This window comes from Hydra vulgaris, chromosome 15 (genome assembly GCF_038396675.1).
Source record: "Hydra vulgaris chromosome 15, alternate assembly HydraT2T_AEP".
NCBI lineage: Eukaryota > Metazoa > Cnidaria > Hydrozoa > Anthoathecata > Hydridae > Hydra > Hydra vulgaris.
This window is the reverse complement of record NC_088934.1, coordinates 29812570-29835800: the sequence shown is the minus strand read 5'-3', so window position 1 is coordinate 29835800 and position 23231 is coordinate 29812570. Positions and strand designations below refer to the sequence as shown.

The following is a 23231-nucleotide window of genomic DNA, read 5'->3' as shown; positions in this document are numbered from 1 at the left end:
TTTTTTTTTTTTAATGTAAAGTTGTTAAAATTATTTTTGTGTTTTATTTTGTGTCAGTGGTCTACATTTTTATATTTACAAATTTTTGCTGTTTTGTAATTAGTAAATTTCAAATTTTTTTATATTGCAAACTTTAAACTTTTATTTAAGATTTTATTTTGAATAAAAAATCTAATTTAATAAAAAATTTTTGTAACTATACTCTTAAAACATAAATTTATTCTACTCTAGACTAGATAAGATCAAGAATCATCAAAGAATTTATAATTTGTAAAAAAAAGTCTATGCGATGCTAATAATCCCATATTGTAACTTTTTAATGCCTAATGATTTTTAAAACACCATGTCTGAAAGTAACCTTGAATACCAAAGACTTTAAATTTACAAAGATTTAAATAATTTATTTTAAATTTTCTAGTGTATACATCGTATTTTTGATAAAGCTTAGATATTTTTTAAATTTCTTTATGTTTTTAGAAGATGTAATAAATAGTGATGATATCATTGATGACACTGCTGTTACTGTAATTGGATTTCCTCCTGTAGCATCTTCTTATATTTTGCAAGAGTTTTCTCAGTATGGTACCATTGAAAAATATGAAATGCACAATGTTAAAAATTGGTTACACATAAAGTATCAAATTCGTATCCAGGCAAAAAAAGCTCTTAGTAAAAATGGAAAACAATATCCTCAACGAATTATGGTTGGTGTACTTCCCTGTATTAAAAAGCAGATTGGTGTGGATGGTGATTTGACATCTGCTAGTTCTTTAAATATATCAACAAATACACCAAACAAGCTAATCAACAATAAACCCAGCACAATGCGACAATTATCATCGAGAAATGCTAGTGGAACATCTACAACAGAATTTTTTACAAAAGATATTACTCCACAAAAAAAAGACTCTGTTGTGTCAAAAGCATTAGACTTTGTGTTTGGATGGTAAACACATATCCATTGTCATAACCATATAAAAAATTGTAAAAATATTTGTGCAAATACATTTATATAGTTTTAATGCATTATTTTTCATGCTTGGCTACAGATAATTTTAATAACTATTTATTAATTGTCTAATTTTGTTCTCATAAAGTTTTTTAGTTAATCATTTCATTGTTTTGAGCTAAATAGTTTCACACCGTATTTTCATATTTATTATCGTATCATAAATATGAAAATAATTATGGTTTTTCATATTTATCATTGTATTTATCAGCAACCGTAATTTTGAAAATAATATAAATAAAAATAATCTTCTAGCTTTTAGTAAAGCGACATATCATTTTGTTTTAATATTTTTGATTTAATAATAAAGTAAATAAAAAGAAACTTTAATTTTTATTATTGGTATGATTTTGAAATAACGAAATGCAGGGTTCCTGTACACACATTGATCAAAGAATTTAATTTGAGTTGTACAAATTAAATATGAAGGTCGTTTGTTGAGACAAATAGTTTCTCGTTTATTTGTTTTTTCTTCATTTTTTTAGTTTATTTTAAATTAACATTTTATAACTTAAAGTGTAAAAAGTATAATAGTACAATCGCGACTTAAATCTGCAAAGGTAATTGTATATAAACATATAAATATGCTGCATTAGATACACGATGATAACATATTGAAATAAGGAGCTGTGAACTGTCCTTTTTACATATGTGTCTACTATTTTTAAACAATATAATTGGCAATTTCTAATATACTCTCATTAAATTCGAATCTTTATAAATACTTTGTAAACAAAGAGCAGTTTATATTAGTGATGCTATAAGAGAATAAATTAAGTTTAAAATGGAATCACTCCTGAAACATAAAAATGCAAACTTCAGATTAAATAAATCATTTTTTCAATAAAAAGAATAAAATCTCTCAGAAAATGTAAGTTTTGCCAGTATAGAATGTTTATAATAATTTTTTAATTAAATAATTTTTTATAAATAAGAAAAGATTTCAAGAAAGTTACAAAATTGCATTTTGTATCAAAGAGTCCAAGGATTCGTTAAGATACAAATCACACATGGTTATGTGCAAAATTTATGCATGGAAATATATACATATATATAAATATATATATATATATATAAATATATAAATATATATATATATATATATATATATATATATATATATATATATATATATATATATATATATATATATATATATATATATATATATATATATATATATATATATATATATATATATATATATATATATATATATATATATATATATATATATATATATATACATACATATACAGGTTGTTAACCAGGAATACTTTTTCTACCGCATTTTTGTCGTATTGGGAATATTAATTGTTATTATTCTACAAAATGTAAGGAATTTTTCTTGCTATTGTTCTATTACTTTAAAAAAGGAATTCTGCAGTATACGCCGTAATTTCAGCCTGATACCGTTACTAATGTTTCATGCCTGCTTAAATCAAGATAAATAAATTAAATTGAGACAGAGAAATAAAAAAAGGATTAACTTATTTAAATATATATATATATATATATATATATATATATATATATATATATATATATATATATATATACATATATATATTTATATATATATATACATATACATATTTATATATATATATATATATATATATATATATGTATATATACATATATATATATATATATATATATATATATATATATATATATATATATTTATATATATATGTATATATATATATATATATATATATATACATATATATATATATATATATATATATATATATATATATATATATATATATATATGTATATATACATATGTATATATATGTATATATATATATATATATATATATATATATATATATATAATATATACACACACATTTATATTTATATATATATATATATATATATATATATATATATATATATATATATATATATATATATATATATATACACACACATTTATATTTATATATATATATATATATATATATATATATATATATATATATATATATATATATATATATATATATATATATATATATTTAAATATAAATGTAATGATGAATGAAAACATCTACTTTGACCGAACTTTATGCAATGAAAACTAATTTTTTAAAGAAGCACTTAAAAAAATGTTTTAAATAGACTCCTAAAAATTTTGGTAAAAAAGTTTAAAAAAATTAGCCCACAAGCTTTTGGAGCATCGTCAATAACAAAAGTTCATCAGGAAATAAACTATTGGGTTTAAATGCCCAATTTGGAGAATCCAATAAAAGTACAAACTATTTTAATGGGGGTAGTGAAAACAACCAAATGATTTATATTTTAATACTATTTTTAATGATTTTTTATTTTTACATAAACTTGTTAAAAATAAAAAAAACATTTTTCCAAATAAATAGCAATTAGTTTTCTCGCTTTCCTGTGCATTTATAAAAAAAGTAAAGTTTAGCAAAAACATATAAAAATTGAATATCAAAATTGCCCATATTTCTAGCGCAAATAGTAAAGTGTTTCCTTAATATACTGATTGACCAAAGTTGCAAATAAATTGCATTTTAAAAAATGTTTTTATTTTCGTTATATTTTTATCTGATTTTTTCCTCGACTTAAACCAATTTTGGTAGTGGAGAGCAACAAATGCCCTAATAAAACGGGGCGACTGAATAAATGCGAATTTCATAACTGCGAATCTGCATAAGTGCGACCTGGCATAAGTGCGAATCACTAGCAAAAACTGGCATAAGTGCAAACTAGCACAAGCACGAACTGGCATAAGTGCGCCAAAAGAATTTGCAAACATTGGCATAAGTGTGAACTGGCATAAGTGCAAACCAGTATAAGTGCGAATCAATTGCAAAAACTGGCATAAATGCGAACTGGCACAAGCGCGAACTGGCATAAGTGCGCCGAAAGAATTTGCAAACATTGGCATAAGTGCGAACTAGCATAAGTGCAAACTGGCATAAGTGCGAATCAATTGCAAATACTGGCATAAGTGCGAACTGGCACAAGCGCGAACTGGCATAAGTGCGAATCACTTGCAAAAACTGGCATAAGTGCAAACTAGCACAAGCACGAACTGGCATAAGTGCGCCAAAAGAATTTGCAAACATTGGCATAAGTGCGAACTGGCATAAGTGCGAATCATATGCAAAAACTGGCATAAGTGCGAAATGGCACAAGCGCGAACTGGCATAAATGCGCCGAAAGAATTTGCAAACATCGGCACTTATGCCAGTTCGCAAATTGATTCGCACTTATGCCAGTTCGCACTTATGCCAATGTTTGCAAATTCTTTCTGCGCACTTATGCCAGTTCGCGCTTGTGCCAGTTCGCACTTAAGCCAGTTTTTGGAATTGATTCGCACATATGCCAGTTCGCACTTATGCCAGTTCGCACTTATGCGAATGTTTGCAATTTCTTTGGGCGCACTTATGCCAGTTCGCACTTGTGCCAGTTCGCACTTATGCCAGTCTTTGCAACTGCTTCGCACTTATGCAGATTCGCAGTTATGAAATTCGCACTTATTCAGCCTCCTCAAAAAAACAAAAGCAGTAAAATACTTAGGTATACTATTTTTTGAAAAATTTTTTTTAGTCTATTTTATTTAGATTTTCTATATCGTATAGTATTCGCTTCCTTTCTTTAAGTATTGTTGTTTTATTCTCTGTAGTTTCTTATAGCTTATTTAGATTTTCTAAATCGTATAGTATTCGCTTCCTTTCTTTAAGTATTGCTGTTTTATTCTTTGTAGTTTCTTATAGCTTTATTTTGCTGCAAATTCTAAAAACGTTATCAAGTTGTCTAAAAAAATTACTTTAAATGTAGACTAACAAAGCATGCAATCGCATGCTTTTCCCTGAAAGGCTTGTTGATCAACTAAAAATATGTTTTGGTAGCGGTTTTTTACAAATTTTCAATTTGAACCGACACCAAAATTTTGGTCTCAGTACTTTTTATAAATTCGGTAAAAGGCAAAATTTCGGTTGAAAAACACACCAAAAACCAAACGGTTTGTAAGATTTTAAATTTTTAGAAAAAAGATTATTTTTGAAAATTTCACAAAATATCTTACTATTTCAAAATGAAATTTTAAACCCATTGTTCACAAATTACTTATCTTTTTAGTTACTAAATAGCTCGATTCTTAAATTATCAACAAAAAAACTAATCAAACCATTGCAGTGTGCATAATATTTTAAATGACAATATTTATTTAAAGAAAAAAAGTTTTCTTTAAAATAGTTTAAATAAGTCCAGGGCTCGAATTAAGTGTATCGTGATCGCGAATCGCAATTACTTTTCGCACCTTTGCGATTAGTTTTTTCTTAAAATTTGTTTTTTCGCGATCTTTCTTTTTATCGCGATTATTCTTTTTTTTATTTTAGAAGATTTATACTCTATTCCCGAATATTTAGTGTTCTTTTACAGTATAAAACTGCAGTGACTTCTGTAACAATAATATTTTTTTTAAAGCGGAGCATAAAAATAAAAGAAAGAAAAATAAAAGATTTAGAAAATCAATTAGCAAAAATGTTCAAATGCAGGAAAAAGACCGATTGTTTAAGGCAGGAAAAATTTATAAAAAACAAACGATTAAATACCTATTCGAATCAAGAAATAAAAGATTTTGATCGAAAAAAGAAATAAAAGTTAATTGATTGAAAAGTCACTTTCTTAACTCGAATTCTCAAGGGCTTTATTCCGATATAGCTCATTCATTATGAACAAATTTAATGATATTTTTATAAGTTTATTTTGCGAAGAATAGTAGAAGGCAATATAGACTCTAAATAGTTATTAAAAAAAAACTTTAAAGTTTGTTAGTACACTTGCTAATTTTAAATTAATAGCAATAAATGGGTGAAAATAAGGACCACAGATGCAGATTATCTACAGTTAAAAAGTGGGAAAAACATTTTAATTGCGAGTTAGAATACAATTTAAATGGAAATGAAGTTTTAAGATGCAGTTTATGTAACCAATTTGAAAAACGGATAAGTCAAACAAAATTGTTTTCCATGACCTAGATCAAACCAGGAACAATATCAATAAAAAAAGATTCACTGGCTCGCACTTAAGCAGTGCGCAACATAAAGAGTCCACATGAATTCATCAACAATCAACATTAGGTTCAGTTTCATTATCTAACCAAGTTATTCATAATACCCCAATTGGGCGTGGTTTACATAAAAAGGCCGTAAAAGACGCTGACTCGTTACAGAAAAAGTTTAATATTGCTTATTACTTGGCAAAACATAAATCAAAAATCAAAAAAAGTATTAGATCGTAAAAGATTCTATTATTTAGACACATTTTTTTCTTTCGCTTTATTTTATTGAATGAAAAAAGTGAACGCTAACTTTTATTAAAAAATACATTGAATGAAAAAGCAATAGATAAAAATATCATGGGAATTTGATAAGGAATTTGAAACTTAGATAAAAAAATTTACTTAATAAGAATATAATTATCATTCTTGTTTGTGATTGTGCGGGTTTTCGTGAAAATGTTAAGTTTTAACATTTTATCGCGATAATGTTTTCGTCATTTTTTAATAGTTTTTATAACTGTTTCAAATTTCTAGATTGTTTTGTTAGAGTTTTAAATAATTTTTTTTTTACGGTTAAAAATTTATAGAAAATTAAATACTCTAGTTGTTTTAAACAGTTTTAAATATGTAAATAATATACAAAATGAAATAATTAAGTAAAAGAAGATTATATCAAGTTCATTGATTTTACAAAAATACAGCCGTTAGACTTAATGCAATATAGTAATAGTAATAATGTCAATTATAATTAAAGCTACTTTACAACAGCTGAACGTAAATGTTATGACATCTTATGCGAAAATGAGACTTATTATATATGTTATTATAAACAAGTTAAAATAAATAATGCCCCCTCCCCAACGGCAGGAGGGGAGGAGGGGTTATGAGCAACAAAAAAATCGCGATTAGATTTTTTTACGTTAATTCGAGCCATGAAGTCTTTTTTTGTTTTTTTAAGGAAGTGAACAAAAATAGCAGTAAAGATTTCTCATCCCATCACCAACATCAACTGATGTGGAAAGGTTATTTTCAACAGTTGGAGATATTCTGAGCAATGAAAAAAATAGGCTATTACCACATATCATCAAAAATATCTTGTTTTGCAGAAAAAATCTGCCAGTGGTTAACTTTGGCTATTAACTTATTTCACCAACAAAGGTATTAAATCATAGTTTGTGAAACTCATTTAATCAATTCTAACAAGTATAATAAAAAGATATAATCAATTACACGTATAATAAAAACAACAAATGTAAAATTTCATTTTTAAATAAAATTTTCTAATGAAATAAATTTTGACTAGCTGAAATGCTGGTATCAGTTTCTGTAATTTATTCACCGAAATATCGGTTTTGGTTTCGGTGTACAAGTCCGCGTCAAAAATTTGTTAACTATGTTTAAATTAGAAATTAAAAGTATTTTTTTACAAAGGAGACAATATGCTAAACAAACGAGGCAAGTTAATTTTTAAATGTAGGCACAAAAATAAATTTCTCCTTTCATTATTTAAAAGCTGAGATTAATTTTCCATAACGTCTTCTTGTATTATAACTTCAGTATTCACTTTACTATAAACCGTTAAAAAATTACTATTGTAATTTTTTAAGGGTTATTTTTTATACTTTGATTTCGTACTTCATGACTGATGCTTACCAATTGGCATAAGTCTTAAGTTCCATTAAAATAATTTTTTCCAAATTTTAATTTTATATTTATATATATATATATATATATATATATATATATATATATATATATATATATATATATATATATATATATATATATATATATATATATATATATATATATATCATTGAAAGTTGTATAAATTTTTAATTATGTTATTTAATTATATAGATTTTTTTATAAGTAAAATAAAAAAATTTAAAATTTATAAGCGACAACTTTAAACAGTGATAGTCTCTTTATTAAACTTTATATCAACTTTAGGTCAACTTTTGTCTTTCTCAATCTCTAACTCAAATAGTCAACTTTCCAACTCGCTTTCCATACAACCCGAATCATTTACTTTCTCTACTTTACCTATGCCTTGTTTATGATCCTAGTCAGTGCTCAGTTTCTCCACATTTACCCTTAGATGCTTCTGATCACAGATTTATCTCTCTAAAACTATTATCTCATTATTCTTCATCAACAGAATCCCCCTATCATCGTATCTCTTACAACTACCTTAGAGCTGACTGGGACTCTTTCCATGATTTCCTTTTTGATGGCCCTTGGGTAAAAATCTTTCATCTTTCTGGTAACAAATCTGCTTCTTACATAACTTCCTGGATTTAGGCTGGCATGGAATCTTGTATTGCCTCTGGATGACTCCAGGTCCAGCCTCACTCTTCGCCATGGTTTTCCTCACCTTGTGCTGCTGCGATTTCCAATCGAAACCATTACTTCCAAATCTATCAACAAAAAAATTCTCCAGAAAACAGACGTCTGTTTACTATTGCTAGAAACCATTGTAAAATTGTTTTGTCTAACGCCAAAGCCTGCTATTCTCAGGTCATGAAATCTTATATTTCACCACAAAAATTAGGCTTTCGTGACTAGAGAAAATTTTACAGTATTTATCTGTTATCCCTATTTTCAAAAATATGATTTATTAGAGATTTGACTCGTCTAACTACCGTCCCATTTGTCTTCTTCCTATCATAAGCAAGATTTTTGAATCCTTAATTAACAAACACTTAATATCTCAACTTAAATCTAATAACTTACTGATCATCAATATGGATGTCGATTTTCTCGTTCTACAGCTGATTTGCTAACAGTAATAACCGAAGGTTTTATTGTGCATTAGATAGAGGTGGAGAAGTTAAGGCTAATGCTCTTGACATTTCTGAAGCTTTTGATGAAGTTTGGCATGCTGGTCTTCTCCATAAGCTTTTTTCTTTCGGTGTCTGGTTATGGTTACGGTATCTGGTAACATCCTTAAGATTATTGAGTCTTTCCTTTTTAACCATAGTATCAAAGTTGTCCTTAGTGGACAGCGCTCTTCTTCATTTCCTGTAACTGTAGGGCTTCCTTGAGGTTCAATTCTTGGCCCTATACTCTTTCTAGTTTACATTAACAATCTTCCAAATATTCTCACATCTAAGGTGGCATTGTTCGCTGATGATACCACCATTTTTTCTTGTCATGATAAGAAGCCAACACTCTCTGATTGCTTGGAGGAGGCATTTGAGCTCGAAAAGGATCTCACTTCTGCTACAGCATAGGGCTGGTAAACTATAATTCAGATAAGACCCAAGTTTTTTCAGCCAATCATTATCACAATACTTTAGATCTTCCAATATTTATGAACAATAACGTACTCGATGAGTCATCTACCCTTTATCTTTTAGGAATAACTCTTAATTCCAATCTTTCTTGGAAACTGTATATCAAATCCATTGCAAAATTAGCATCTGCTAAGATTGCATCTCTTTATCGTGCTCAACACTTTCCTGCTTCGGATTCTTTTCTTTATTTCTATATATCTCAAATCCGGCTTTTTATGGAATGCTGTTGCCATTTCTGGGGCAGATCTTCTAATGATGCTCTTTCTCTTTTAGACAAGGTGCAAAAATGCATTGTAAACATATTTGGATCTTCTCTTGCAGTCATCCTCCAACCACTATCACACCATCGTAATGTAGCTTTTCTTTCTTTTTTCTACAAATATTATAATGGGCATTGCTGTAAAGAGCTGTGCCATCTACTAAAATTCGTTCTCGTGTTACTCGTCATTCAATTAAGTCTAATCCTTTTTCTGTGACTGTTCCTAAGTGCTCCAAAAACGTTTATTCGTCTAGTTTTTTTCCTCAAACAACGGTTCTTTTAAATTCGCTTCCTTCATCTTGCTTTCCTGATTCATATAGTTTGCAATTTTTTAAGTTGTCTGTCAATCGTTATCTTGCTCTAAAAAACTTATCTTTTCTCTTCCAGCAACTTCCAACTTTAATAGTGGTTGCTTGCAGCCTTGTTGAAAGCGAAGATGTTAAAAAGTATATATAAGAATTGATAAAGTTATTTCATTCGAAAAGTAGAAAGATTTTGTTGAGAAAAAGAAAAAAGACAAACTTTTTTGAAAGTCATTTGAATTAAATAACTTTGATCTTTACTTATGTATTTCTATTATTGAAATGCATTTACATAAAGTAATTTGTTACTGCTAATAATTCTTAATAAAAATATTAATAAATAATATATACATATATATATATATATATATATATATATATATATATATATATATATATATATATATATATATATATATATATATATATATATATATATATATATATATATATATATATTTATATATATATATATATATATATATTTATATATATATATATATATATATATATATATATATATATATATATATATATATATATATATATATATATATATATATATATATATATATATATATATATAGAGGAACCTGTTGTACCTTTGACCACTTTTTGCTTTAAGGCGATTTTTGCGTAGCCTATTGAGTAAATCCAAACCATTCAAACTTTATAATATTCTCTTATATTTTGCCCAAAAATTATACTTAGAACTGTTTTTTCATTTGACCAAGAAGTATCTTTTTCCCGCGTTTTAAAAAAAGAAGTCTATTGGTCAAAGGTACAACACGTACGTTGTACCTTTGACCGATGCGCGTTGTTCCTTTGACCAAAATGTTAATAATAAAAAATCATGCAATATTTGAACCCTTTTTAATATTTTAGCTTGTTATATATTATATAGAAACTTTTGGTCCATCTTATATCAATAAAAAAAATCTAATTATTTTGTAATCAATCCTAATTGTCTAAAAAAAAACTAGAAAATTCAATCCTTACAATCTTGAAAAGACTTGTGTATTAAAGTTACGATACTCAGTATTACTAATTTTTTTGAATAAAATCAGTTATTTTAACTATTTAGATAAAGTCACATATTTTCTTTAGTTAGATGCTACTTACATGAAATAATTAGGATTAAGGTCCAAAACTTTAAACGCGATTTAATTGTACAAAACATATTTTCTAATATATACAGTTATTTTTATTATTTTAGATAAGAAAAGAGCAAAAATATATTTTTATAACTTATGTTAGCTGGCGGTCTATATTCATTTACATATGATCATAATGCTTTTTATAGAAAATATCTTAATGATGACAGCAAAAAATACAATGATAAAAGAGTAAAATATATTAACTATTGCAAATAGTCAGATCAACATCAAACATAAGATACTGACGCTTAGATGAACCATGACCAATACTTGGTGGTGGAAGTTTCATAATAATATTCTTAAGTTCCAAATCATAAAGATTGTCATCTTCTCTTATAAACTTGATACAAAAGTCTCCTGATTTCTTAAGATACTTAATTTTGTAAACTATACCAACAACTTCTAAAACTTCTGCTACATAAAATCTAGAGAATTTCTTTCCAGCCAACTTGACAATTAAAAAATCTCCAGAAACAATTTCACTTTCATTATCAAGTATATTTACTCCAAAATCAATTTCATTAGAGCTTTCATCATTTAAACATATGTCAGACTGACTAAAAATAATCTGCTTTGCCATTTTTTTTCTTTTGCTTGAAGAGGTCTTTTTAAATTGTTGGTTATTAGATTTTGAATCTAGAATAACTTTAATTTCAGGGGTATCAGTTAAAATACATGATTTTCTATTACGTCTTTTTGAAGTATTTGTTTTTCTTAATTTGGCTTTAGGATGAGGTCGTATTATCTCAGGTGAAACAATTGATCTTGATGGTAAACTCACAGTAGGGATTTCCCCTAAAACAATAGATGACGTTGATGGTACACTGGATGGAGCAGTTTTAACATCAATAATCTCATTAGAAAGGCAAGCTTCAGTATTCACTATTGGCCTATCAGTAACATTTGCAGCTAAGAAGTCAATATCAGTAAAAATATTTTCATTAAATGGATAAAATCCAGTACATTTAAAACTGTTTATAATATTATTTGGTACAAAAGCATGAGGATAAGCTTGACCAACAAGGTAAGATATATCATAAATTGTGACTGGTTTACCAGCATTGCCTGGTGATATCATCCAGTTATTCATGGCATTGTTATAAAAAGTTTTAAATGGTCCAAAAACACCACGATCAAGAGGTTGCATTTTATGGGTCGTGTGAGGATGAAATGTCATTAAAACTATGCCTGATTTTTTTGCTAACTCAATAAAAGAAATGTTTACATGACTCTCATGATTATCCATTAATAAAAGAACAGGTTTTTTAATTGACGGTCGCACATTACTAATAAAATGTTCAAGAAATTGCACAAAAATGACTTCATTTGACCATCCAGACTTATTAACTGCTCCTACACTTCCAGGAGGACAATTATTTAACATGTAGTCTTTGAATTTAGCACGTGGAAATACAAGTAATGGTGGGATGGAAATACAAGAAATGGCTGCAATCATTGTTACATTGTTGCCTCGTTCAGCACTAGTTATGCTCCCTATTTGTTTTTTACCTTTTGGAGCTAGAATTTTTGGTGGTACGTGGACTGTGGTAATTCCTGTTTCATCACAGTTCCAAATATTTGATGGGTCAAAATGATAACGTTCTAAAACATTTTTGTAATTTTTATATACAATTCTTACAGTTTCTCTATTGAATGCAGAAGATCTACCAAGACTTGTAGGTTGTGGTTTACGTAGGGATACCTTGTTATTATATCTTTTGCGAAAATCTCGCAGCCATTGTTCACCTGCACATTTATTTTTCATCCATGAAGTTTCAATTTTTTTATGATTTGCTAAAGCATACTCATATGCAAAGGATCTTATCTGCTTTAATGTAAGTCCATAATGCATATTTGCAGCATCTGCCAAGTAGTTTACCAAAATTAATTCTTCTTCAGTTGAGAATACTTTTTTTGGTTTGGTATGTGAATATAAATATACGCAACTATCAGATTTTTTAAACTGCTTCAACTGATATATTAAAGTTGACTTTTTAATGTTGCAATGTCTTGCAGCTTCACTTAAACTCATTTTTTGTTGAAGCACAAAATTCACTGCATTTAGCATATCCATTTTGGAAATCTTTTTGCGAAAAACACCAATCTTGCTCCTTGGCATTTTAAAACTAAAATATATTAACAAAATTAATTAACTATTTCGATACATTTAATTTCCTATAGCTGAGCAGAAACTAGGTAATAAAATGAACTTGACAATAATATTGCTTCAGCTGTCCAACTAACTAAATTAACAAAATTGATTATTCTAAGTGTAGTAGTGGTTCAAGAATAAATAGTGAATTGCATTAAAATTCAATGGAATTATTTCATCATCATAATACTAGAAACAATTTTGCTTTAAAAAGCAATAAAGCACAGACGACGCCTAATAAGGTAGATTATAAATTTTATAATCTTGCCCTCTTAAAGTCCGCAAATTACCGAGGAAGCAGTTTTTATTGGTCAAAGGTACAACGTCCTTGACTGGTCAAAGGTACACGAGATGGGTTTCTTTAACAGTTATTGTCTTAATCCCCATTTACGGTCAGACATAATCATCCAAAAATTTCCATAACAAAAAAAAGATGTTGGGTTATGTTTATAATGTCGTAGATGAATCAAACAACAATTTATCACAGTTTTAAAATCAGAATAAGATTAACACAAATATTTACTTTTTAAGAGTCAAAACTTATAATTACTTGTGGATCAATACCATCTATCCCAAGTATAATGTTTTACGATAAGAAGAGTTGTCATGGACTACTATTTCAAATGACACTTCCCGTTTTTTTTAAATAATAATAGTAAGCCAACAGAGTAGAGTGACCAAAGGTACAACGTGGTCAAAGGTACAACAGCTTCCCCTATATATATATATATATATATATATATATATATATATATATATATATATATATATATATATATATATATATATATATATATATATATATATATTATATTTATATAAGTACGCATTTTTTATTATAAATGTCTTAAGATTAAAAAAAAAAATATTTCAACATTTTTAATAAACAATTTAAATTTTTTTTTTTGTGTGTGTACGTAAATACTAAGAGTTGTTAAGAATCTTTTTTTTTTAACTTTTAAATATGCGCTTTTATGTGCGCAATTGTTTTTAATATGCGCAATCGTTAAATCTAAGTTGTTACTTTATATATAAAGAGTTATATATAAAGTAACAACTTAGATCTAACGATTGCATAATATTATATTATAAACACAGTAACGATAAATAATTCAAAGTTATTTATTCTAAACGTAACTTTTTAGGGTATAACATATTATAAATATTGTTTAATAAAATTTTTTTATTAAACTATATTTCTTTTATGTTATACCCAAACATCAGTTTTAATTTTATTATCTAAATAAATTTATCTTAAAATTATTTATTTTTATCTTATAATTTGGAAAAAATTGCGCACTGTCAATTATATAAAGCTGATGTAACTTCTATAAAATATTTTTCTAAACTCTTTTTTTTCAAAAAATAAAACTTAAAATATCAACAAAGACATTGCAAGAGCTATATTGCTTCAAGCGTAAATACTTGTATTAGTTAAATAAATAAAAAACCTCTTCTGTGGATAGAACTCTATTATTAATTTTTCAATACAATCAAGGAGTTTAGATACCCTCATTAGGGATTGTCCTTAAATTACATAATGCTTTTCATTAAATTTTTTTTTATTACAATTGGCTGTTCTGTTTTTTTATAAAACTCTCCGAAGAAAAACTTTTAATCTTTTTTGTTAAAAAAAGCAGGAACTGTTACACAAAATAAACAAACAATCGCATTTGTAAGCAAAAAAAGTCAATCTGAAACTCAAACTTTGTCCTTTTATTCTAGGTTATTTGCACAATTTCTTTTTTATTTTTTCTCATTAATATCTAAAAAAAGAAAAAAAAAAACGGTTTATACTTATAAAAATTTTATACTTTTGCGAGAGCCGTATATTGCTCCTGTAAACCATTTAAGGGGAGTGTGGGCGAGAGCAAGAGCTAAAGCTCTTGTTTCTTGCCAAGGCCTGTATATTTATACACTGTAGTACGTGTATATATATATATATATATATATGTATATATATATATATATATATATATATATATATATATATATATATATATATATATATATATATATATATATATATATATATATATATATATATTCATATATAAATATAACTTGACAACTCTTATTTTTAGTAACTCAAGGTAAAATAAATGAACTGATGTTTTCTCTAAATATAAAGTATGTTTATTCTACACATTATTACGTTATTTTTTAGTGTTTAAAAATATCATTTTTTAGTGGTAAGGAAATAAATAAATTCATACTACAAACCAAAAATACATTTAGGTTCTCAATATCATGAACGAAATGTTGACAAAAAAGAAAAATTATAGAAAATTTATTATTTTATATTTACTTAAAAAAGATTAATAATGGGTTTGAAAGCCTATTTGTTTGATGACGTCTAGCAATTGGTTATGCATATTATCGATTAATTTTTTAATAATTTCCTCTGCAGAGCTCATTTGAATCAAGTTTTAGAACCTTACTTGTTTTGAAGTATCTTGCAGTCCAATATGTCCCAAAGATATTCTACGAAGTTATTGTCAGGGCTCAGAGGTAGCTGTGGTAACAAGTTAATGAGATTTCTAACCGATAATTTCTTTGTTATTTTGACAGTATGTTTGTGGTTATTATTCTATTGAAAGATGACCATTATATTTATTAATTTAACAAAATATTCACTATCTAACGATGCTATTCAGTGTGTCCATTCTCCCACATCTGCGCAGCGCTACTACTACTACTACTACTACTACTACTACTACTACTACTACTACTACTACTACTACTACTACTACTACTACTACTACTACTACTACTACTACTACTACTACTACTACTAGATCTATTTTTAACTCTTATTCCAAGTTTTATATTGGTAACAAATTGGTATATTGGTAAAAAAGTCAGCGCCATTGAACTACTCTATCCTTGCCCTCAAAGCACATGTTTGGAAAAAAAACGACCCAAAAATGACTAAAAATGAATTTCTTTAAGTGCCTTGAGGGCAAGGCGAACATACATATTTATAATAAATTTATTTGTAAGGTTTAGTGAAATATCTGTATTTTTGATTTAAAATCTATGATTTTTTTCTTCCTTTTCAAAAAAACAGTTTAACTTACATTTTAATTGGCTAAAAAACGTTTATTACGTAGTGCGGCGTTGATTTTATAATTTTTTCTACAATAAAATTGTGCGGCCGTTTTTTATAACTTTTTCAACAATTAAATTGTGTGGCTGTGGCGCAGTGGTTAAAGCGCTTGCTATAGAAGCAGAAGATCCAGGTTCAAAAATGAACTCCGGATATATTTTTGCGTCACGGTAAGGAAGGAGGCGTGAACTTCCTGGTTAAATGCACTTACGCGGTGCTCTGTGACAAGACCATAAGATCTTCTTGGAGCATCTAAAAAAAGAGAAATTCAAACTTTGTTATTTAGATTTATAATACAGTTTGCAAATGCATTTATTCAAAATAAGAATAGAATTACTCATTTAATGTATGTTTAATACCATTAGCAAACAATAGAACTTCAATATTTTTAACTATATATGTAGCGATATGAAACAAAAATTAAGACAAAATATGTTGTATATATCATTTAACAAGTGAAATAAAACTATATGAAATATAGCAAATATTTATATAATATAATAAGTATTTTTCCGGATTTTATAATATTTATAAATATATTCTTGGTTTTTTAGTTAATGATAATGATAAATACTAAACTTTGTGATATATATGTATAAGGAAAATCACAAGTGCAAGTTTAAAAACAAATTTAAGTTAAGATCTAATATAAAAATGAAACTGTTTAGTATTAAAGCAGCTAAACCTGTAGTTACAGGTACTAGTTTGTAAGAAACTTGAACAATTTAATGTTTATTATATATTAAAGAGAGGGAGGGATCTAAGTTATCTTAATAAGATATAATGAACAAAACAAGTATGCATTTAGATATTCAACTTCCAACAAGCATGGATATTTTACAACATCTAGCATACCTGCAATCTATTCTACCTAAAATTTTTTTCGTAAAAATTTTGAAAGATGTAAAAATTTGGATTGTAATATTTATAAATTTTTTACTTTCAAACTTTCCTTCACCTTTTAATATAACCGTTTTGCTGATAAATACAAATATTTCACTTTTATCCATTAGTTACACATTTAGGTATAAATTTTGACATTTGTTAGGGTTTTTAATTTAATTTTATGGTGATTTTATTATGTATTAGACATTTTAGCTTTATTTTAACTATTAATAAGAGTTAAAATATAGCTAAAATGTATACGTGCGTATAAAGTAGTATGTTTACATGTGTATTTCTGTATATATATAAGCATACTACTTTATATATTTATATATATATATATATATATATATATATATATATATATATATATATATAATATATATATATATATATATATATATATATATATATATATATCTATATATATATATATATATATATATATATATATATAACATGCATACATAAAGGTTAATATATTCTAATATATAAATATATATATGTTGTATTATAATAATTTATATGTATGCATTTTGTGTTTGAGAATGACTGAATCTATAAATGTAGGTATAGCTTATATAGTATTATTTTTAGCACTTCCCAAAACGACTTCTCCTATGCCCTTATTGCTATTGACAATAATCTATCAATGCATTGATTTTCGATTAATATATGATGTCTTTTTCTTTGTCTTTACTTATTCGTTACATTTTTTCATTTTATATTTATCATATAATGGATTTATGCGATATAGAAGTACAAAGTATTGTAAATTTGTATTATTTTTTTAAAAACATTAACTATTAGTTAATCAAGTTGACGTCTAAACTTCAAAGTTGCATATGTTATTTTTAAGTAGTTTCTTGGCTTTTCTAAATGTATTTCTTATTCACAAGGTTTTACAAGCAAGGTCTGCAAGCAAATTTGAGCTGAAAATTTTTTATAGCCTTTAAGGAGAATTGTTGTTGTTCTTTGTTTAATTTATTTTGTTTAAATATAGTTACTTTAATAAATAAACGTTTGTTTTTTAATAGTTTTTTACTTACTTGTTTTCAAATTCTTAAGAACTAGGCAACTTAGCTAAGCAAGTTTTATTTTTAGTGCAATTGAAAAGAGCTGAAAGTTATTTTTTAGTGCAAATGAAAAGAACTGAAGTGTTTTTTAGTCACTTAACACAATATAGCTGGTGCTGATTTGAGTAAGTTAATATTTTTTTATTTATTTTATAATGGATTTATTTTCTCTTAGATATATATTTTATTTAATTAACATGGTAAACTGACTGTAATTTGTTGATCACTTACTTAAGTAATTTTGTGCATGTTTGTCAAGTTTCTTTGTTAAATTAAAAATAATTGATGTAAATAAATATTGTTTAATATTTTTAATAAACAACTTATGTATGTAAATATAAAAAGATATTTCAATAAATCTTAAGTTTAAAATGTAGTCTTAGATTAGAAAAGTTCACAATTTTTAAGATTTTTTCACATTTTTTTATAATTCAGCTTTAACCCTACTATTATGTTGGGGTCCAAACGGACCCCACGAGTAGTTTGTTTTTGCATTATATATTTATGTAGCTAGTATTTTTTTTCAAAGTTTTATGTATCTGTTAAATATCACAAAGTGTACACAGACCAAAAAAATATTTTTTAAAAATTGCTTCCTTTTTTTAGTTATTTTCAAAATATACATCAATGATGTTGGGGTCCATATGGAACCCAACAAAGTTTTCTTATAAACTTAATTGTTTTTCATAACTTATGCTTTTAAAAACTGTTTTTATTTTTTATTTGTGACTCAACCTTTTTCTTTGATATTTTTAGATAAATTATATAAATTTAGATTTCATAAAAAATATTAAAAATTATGGCTGAAAATAAAAAGAGAGTTTGTATTAGATACACTGCTGAACAGGCTCAGGATCTATTGTTTGCATCGCTTGATAGAGATCCATCAAGTGAAGAAGAGCTAACATCTGATGATGATGATGAAGAGGAAGAAGAAGTTGTTGAAGTAACAACAGACAGCTCAGAATATACTGAGTCATCAGATGATGCTGATTTTCAAGTAGATACTCCTGCAATTTGAAAACCAGAGGATAGGTCAACACCAGTATTAGAAGCTAGAAGATGTAGAACTCGTAATGGACTTAGAGGCACTAGCAGCATTTATGGCTTAAATTGATAAAGGAGAATAAGTTATTCAAATCAGGTGTTAGATAGAGGAAATATATATAATGATAGAGCTGAGGAAATAAGTCCAGGTAAAACTAATGAAATAGTTGAAACTAAAGTGGAAGTTAGCAGTACAACAAATTTTTATAAGTCCCCAAAAAGTAATGAAATATGTCAAAAACAAAGACTAAAAATTCTAAACAATTTGCAGCACAAAATGTCATGAAATTAAAACCAGGATTAACACCATATGCAGAACGTATTACAAATTCAATAAATGATGCTTTTCAAGTTTTTTTTACCCCATAGATCTTCAAGATAGTTCTAACTAATTTCAAACAAAGAAGATGAAATTGTTGTTAAAGATAAGTGGGCACCAATATCTAAGTATGAACTAAATGGGTTACTTGGACTTTTATTTTTGGCAGGTGTTTACCGATCAGCAGGTGAAGCTACAGAGGAGGGCATTAGTGATGGCCGGCAGATTTTTCGTTCGGTAATGAGTCGTGAGCGTTTTCATACCATTTCAAGAGTTTTGAGATTTGACGACAAAGCAACTCGATTATCAAAACGCAACAATGACAAATTTGCACCTATTCGTGAGGTTTTTGACGTTTGGGTACAAACACTTTCAAATAGTTTTAGACCATATGAAAATGTTACTGTTGATGAACAGCTGGTTCCATTTCGTGGACGTTGTTCCTTCAGACAATATATAAAATCCAAACCAGCTAAATATGGCTTAAAGCTATGGTTATTGTGTGATTCTAGTACCAGCTATGTCTTGAATGCAAAAATTTATACCAGTCGTATTCATGGGGAGGGACCAGAAAGAAATCAAGGGCAACGAGTAGTACATGATTTAGTTGAAGTCATAAAAGGATCTGGAAGAAATATTACAATGGACGACTTTTTCACGTCAGTAACACTTGCCGAAGAACTTTTAGAGAAAAAATTAAGTCTAGTTGGAACGATGCGCAAAAATAAAAAAGAAATTCCTACAGAATTTTTACCTGCTCTAACACGAGAAGTCTACTCTTCATTGTTTGGTCAACAAGAACAGTTAACTTTAGTCTCATATGTCCCAAAGAAAGGAAAGTCAGTCATTCTGCTGAGTAGCAATCATCGTGATGCAGATTTATCGAATCGCCCTGACAAAAAACCACAGATAATTCTGGACTATTATTCAACAAAGGGTGGAGTAGATACTCTTGATCAAATGGTCTCTACCTTTTCTACAAAGAGAATGACCCTCAGGTAATTATAAATAAAGCAATACTCTAAATAAGTTTATGAAACCTATTATTTATTAGTCTATTTTTTATAATTCAGGTGGCCTATGGTAATCTTTTACAACATCCATGACATATCTGCTGTTAATGCTTTTGTAATTTGAATGCATTTAAATCCTACATAGAATAAAGAGAAGACGCATTGCAGAAGATTGTTTTTAAAAGAGCTCGGTAAATCTCTGGTAGCAAACCAACTCCATTCAATACTGTTACTTTCAAATTTATCTTTAAAGTTACATGATTCTATTTGCGAGTCACTTGCAAATATTTCATCACAAAATGTTGAATTAAGTTCTTCTATGTTGTTCTACGATCCACAAAATAACACAAAAAGGAGCAATGATGAAAATAAAGCAAAATATATTAATAATTTTAGAGTGAAAAGAAAACGAGGTAGATGCAAGCTCTGTGTTAGATCACTTGATAAAAAAATTCGAAGTACTTGTAATAAATGTAACAATTTTGTATGCTGTACACACAGCGAAATTCTTTGTGAACACTGTGCAAAGCATACCATACATGCATATATATATATATATATATATATATATATATATATATATATATTATATATATATATATATATATATATATATATATATATATATATATATATATATATATATATATATATATATATGTATATATATATATATATATATATATATATATATATATATATATATATTATATATATATATATATATATATATATACATATATATATATATATATATATATATACATATATAAAATCTTTAATTAATGAATCTATAATGATTGACTTCATTTTGTCAGCATTGCTTGATAATAATGCAAAATTGTGTAGCGTTTTTTGTGACATAGTTGATCGCAAATCAGTTTTTTAAATTTTAATTTTGAAAATGACCTTTCTCAAGAGTAGTTGGATATCATGAAATATTTGAAAATCCTAAGAATGATATCAGTATTTTAGAAACGTAGCCTCCATTTCTTTTTCCTTCATAAGTTTGTACAAAAACAAATGGAACAATTCAGGAACTTGAGTATTAAAATGTTTTTTCAAATACAGATGCAGATGTTCAATTTCTGCATATAAATCATTATCAATATCTTCCGTTTAGTCTTCCACCAGACGATTAACGCATGTCTTCAGCTTATCTTTGTTGAATCTTGTATCTATTAAAAATACAAATTTGTCATTCAGTTCCTGATAGCACTGAGCTCTTTCTTTTAAATGTGTAGTAAGACTATTGATAGTTTTTAAAAAAACATTTGTCTTAAACTCTTTACATGGACTTAATTAATGTTCTTCTGCTCGGTTTTCACCTAGTAGCGCTTTCTTGTTACGGTGTCTCTTTTGTAAATAATCTTTACCTGGTAACAGTAACTTTGCATCTTGTTCTATTAAATCGAATGTGTTAGTTAATCCAAAAAGATAGTCTCCAAGTGATGAATAAAGTTCAGCTCATGTATCTAGAGTAATAGTTGCACTTTGCAATGATTAGGAAACAGCATTCATTCGTTGCAAAATTTGATCCCATATTATTGTTTGTAAAGCAAATTCAAAAGTTTTATTTTTGATAGTAAATTTCCAGCCGCACCTCTTGTTTTATGTTTCAAAACTTTCGCACTCATTGATTTTGACCAATCCTTCTATTAATTTATTGTAGTTTTGGTGAATGATTTTGAACAAGTCAGCATGAGCGCTCCACCGAGTATTCGATAGTAATTTCAATGAAATACTTGCAAACTCTTTCAAAACACTCCACAACTTTGTAGAAGCAGAGAAATAATTGTACAGTTCTTAAACAAAACCAAAAAAATTGATTCCTTGATGCAGAAATCTACAGCAGCCTCTCCTAGCAAGTTAAAATAATGACCTAAACATGGTAAGAATTTTGCAGGCTTATTGAACTCCAAAATTCTATTTTTCATTCCTTTATGTTTTCAAGTCATATTGTATAAATTATCATAAGACTGGCTTCTGCAGTTGCTGATTTCCAAGTTTAATCTTAGGTTTAAAAAGTCCACGGTTGCATTTGCTAAACTTTCCCCGGTGTGATATCGGTGTGAATAAAGTTGACAAATCTTTCATTAGAAATTTGATCAATGTACCTCAAGATAATACATAGTTGATCTTTGTGATTCGCATTAGGTGTTAAATCTACTAATAATCCATAATACTTAGATTTTAAAGCATTGTTGCTAAGTGATTGCAAAATTTTTCTTGCCATCAATACGGTTAATTCAAAACATAAAGTCTTTGAGAGTTATTTTGTTTTTACAGAACCACTGTCACCATAACTTTTTATGTGTTTGGCCAAAAAAGGATTAAACGGAGCAATCAACTCAAGCAGACCAATATAATTTCTGATGCTCTCAGACCAAAATTTTTCATTTGAACCTCTAAAAGCTAAGTTTCTTTCAATCAATGTGCAAATTACAGCTATAATTCTTCTTACAACCTCTCTCCAGCAGTTTTTTTTCTTTGCGAATTTTGTTGAGAAGTTGATCATTTAAAATAACCTTGTTATTTTTTCTGTGAAAGTATGCTA

At 27.0% G+C, this 23231-nt stretch overlaps 1 protein-coding gene across 1 annotated transcript; it reads left to right on the top strand.

The window, feature by feature from the left end:
- The first annotated feature begins 467 nt into the window (after positions 1–467).
- On the top strand, positions 468–1022 carry LOC136091871 (nucleoporin NUP35-like). Its single transcript, XM_065819585.1, has one exon. The coding sequence runs from the start codon at positions 468–470 to the stop codon at positions 948–950; it is 483 nt and encodes a 160-aa protein (XP_065675657.1). The 3' UTR covers positions 951–1022.
- Positions 1023–23231: the final 22209 nt, after the last annotated feature.

Coding starts and splice junctions, on each gene's coding strand:
- LOC136091871 (XM_065819585.1), top strand. CDS start 468: ATGTTTTTAGAAGATGTAATAAATAGTGATGATATCATTGATGACACT.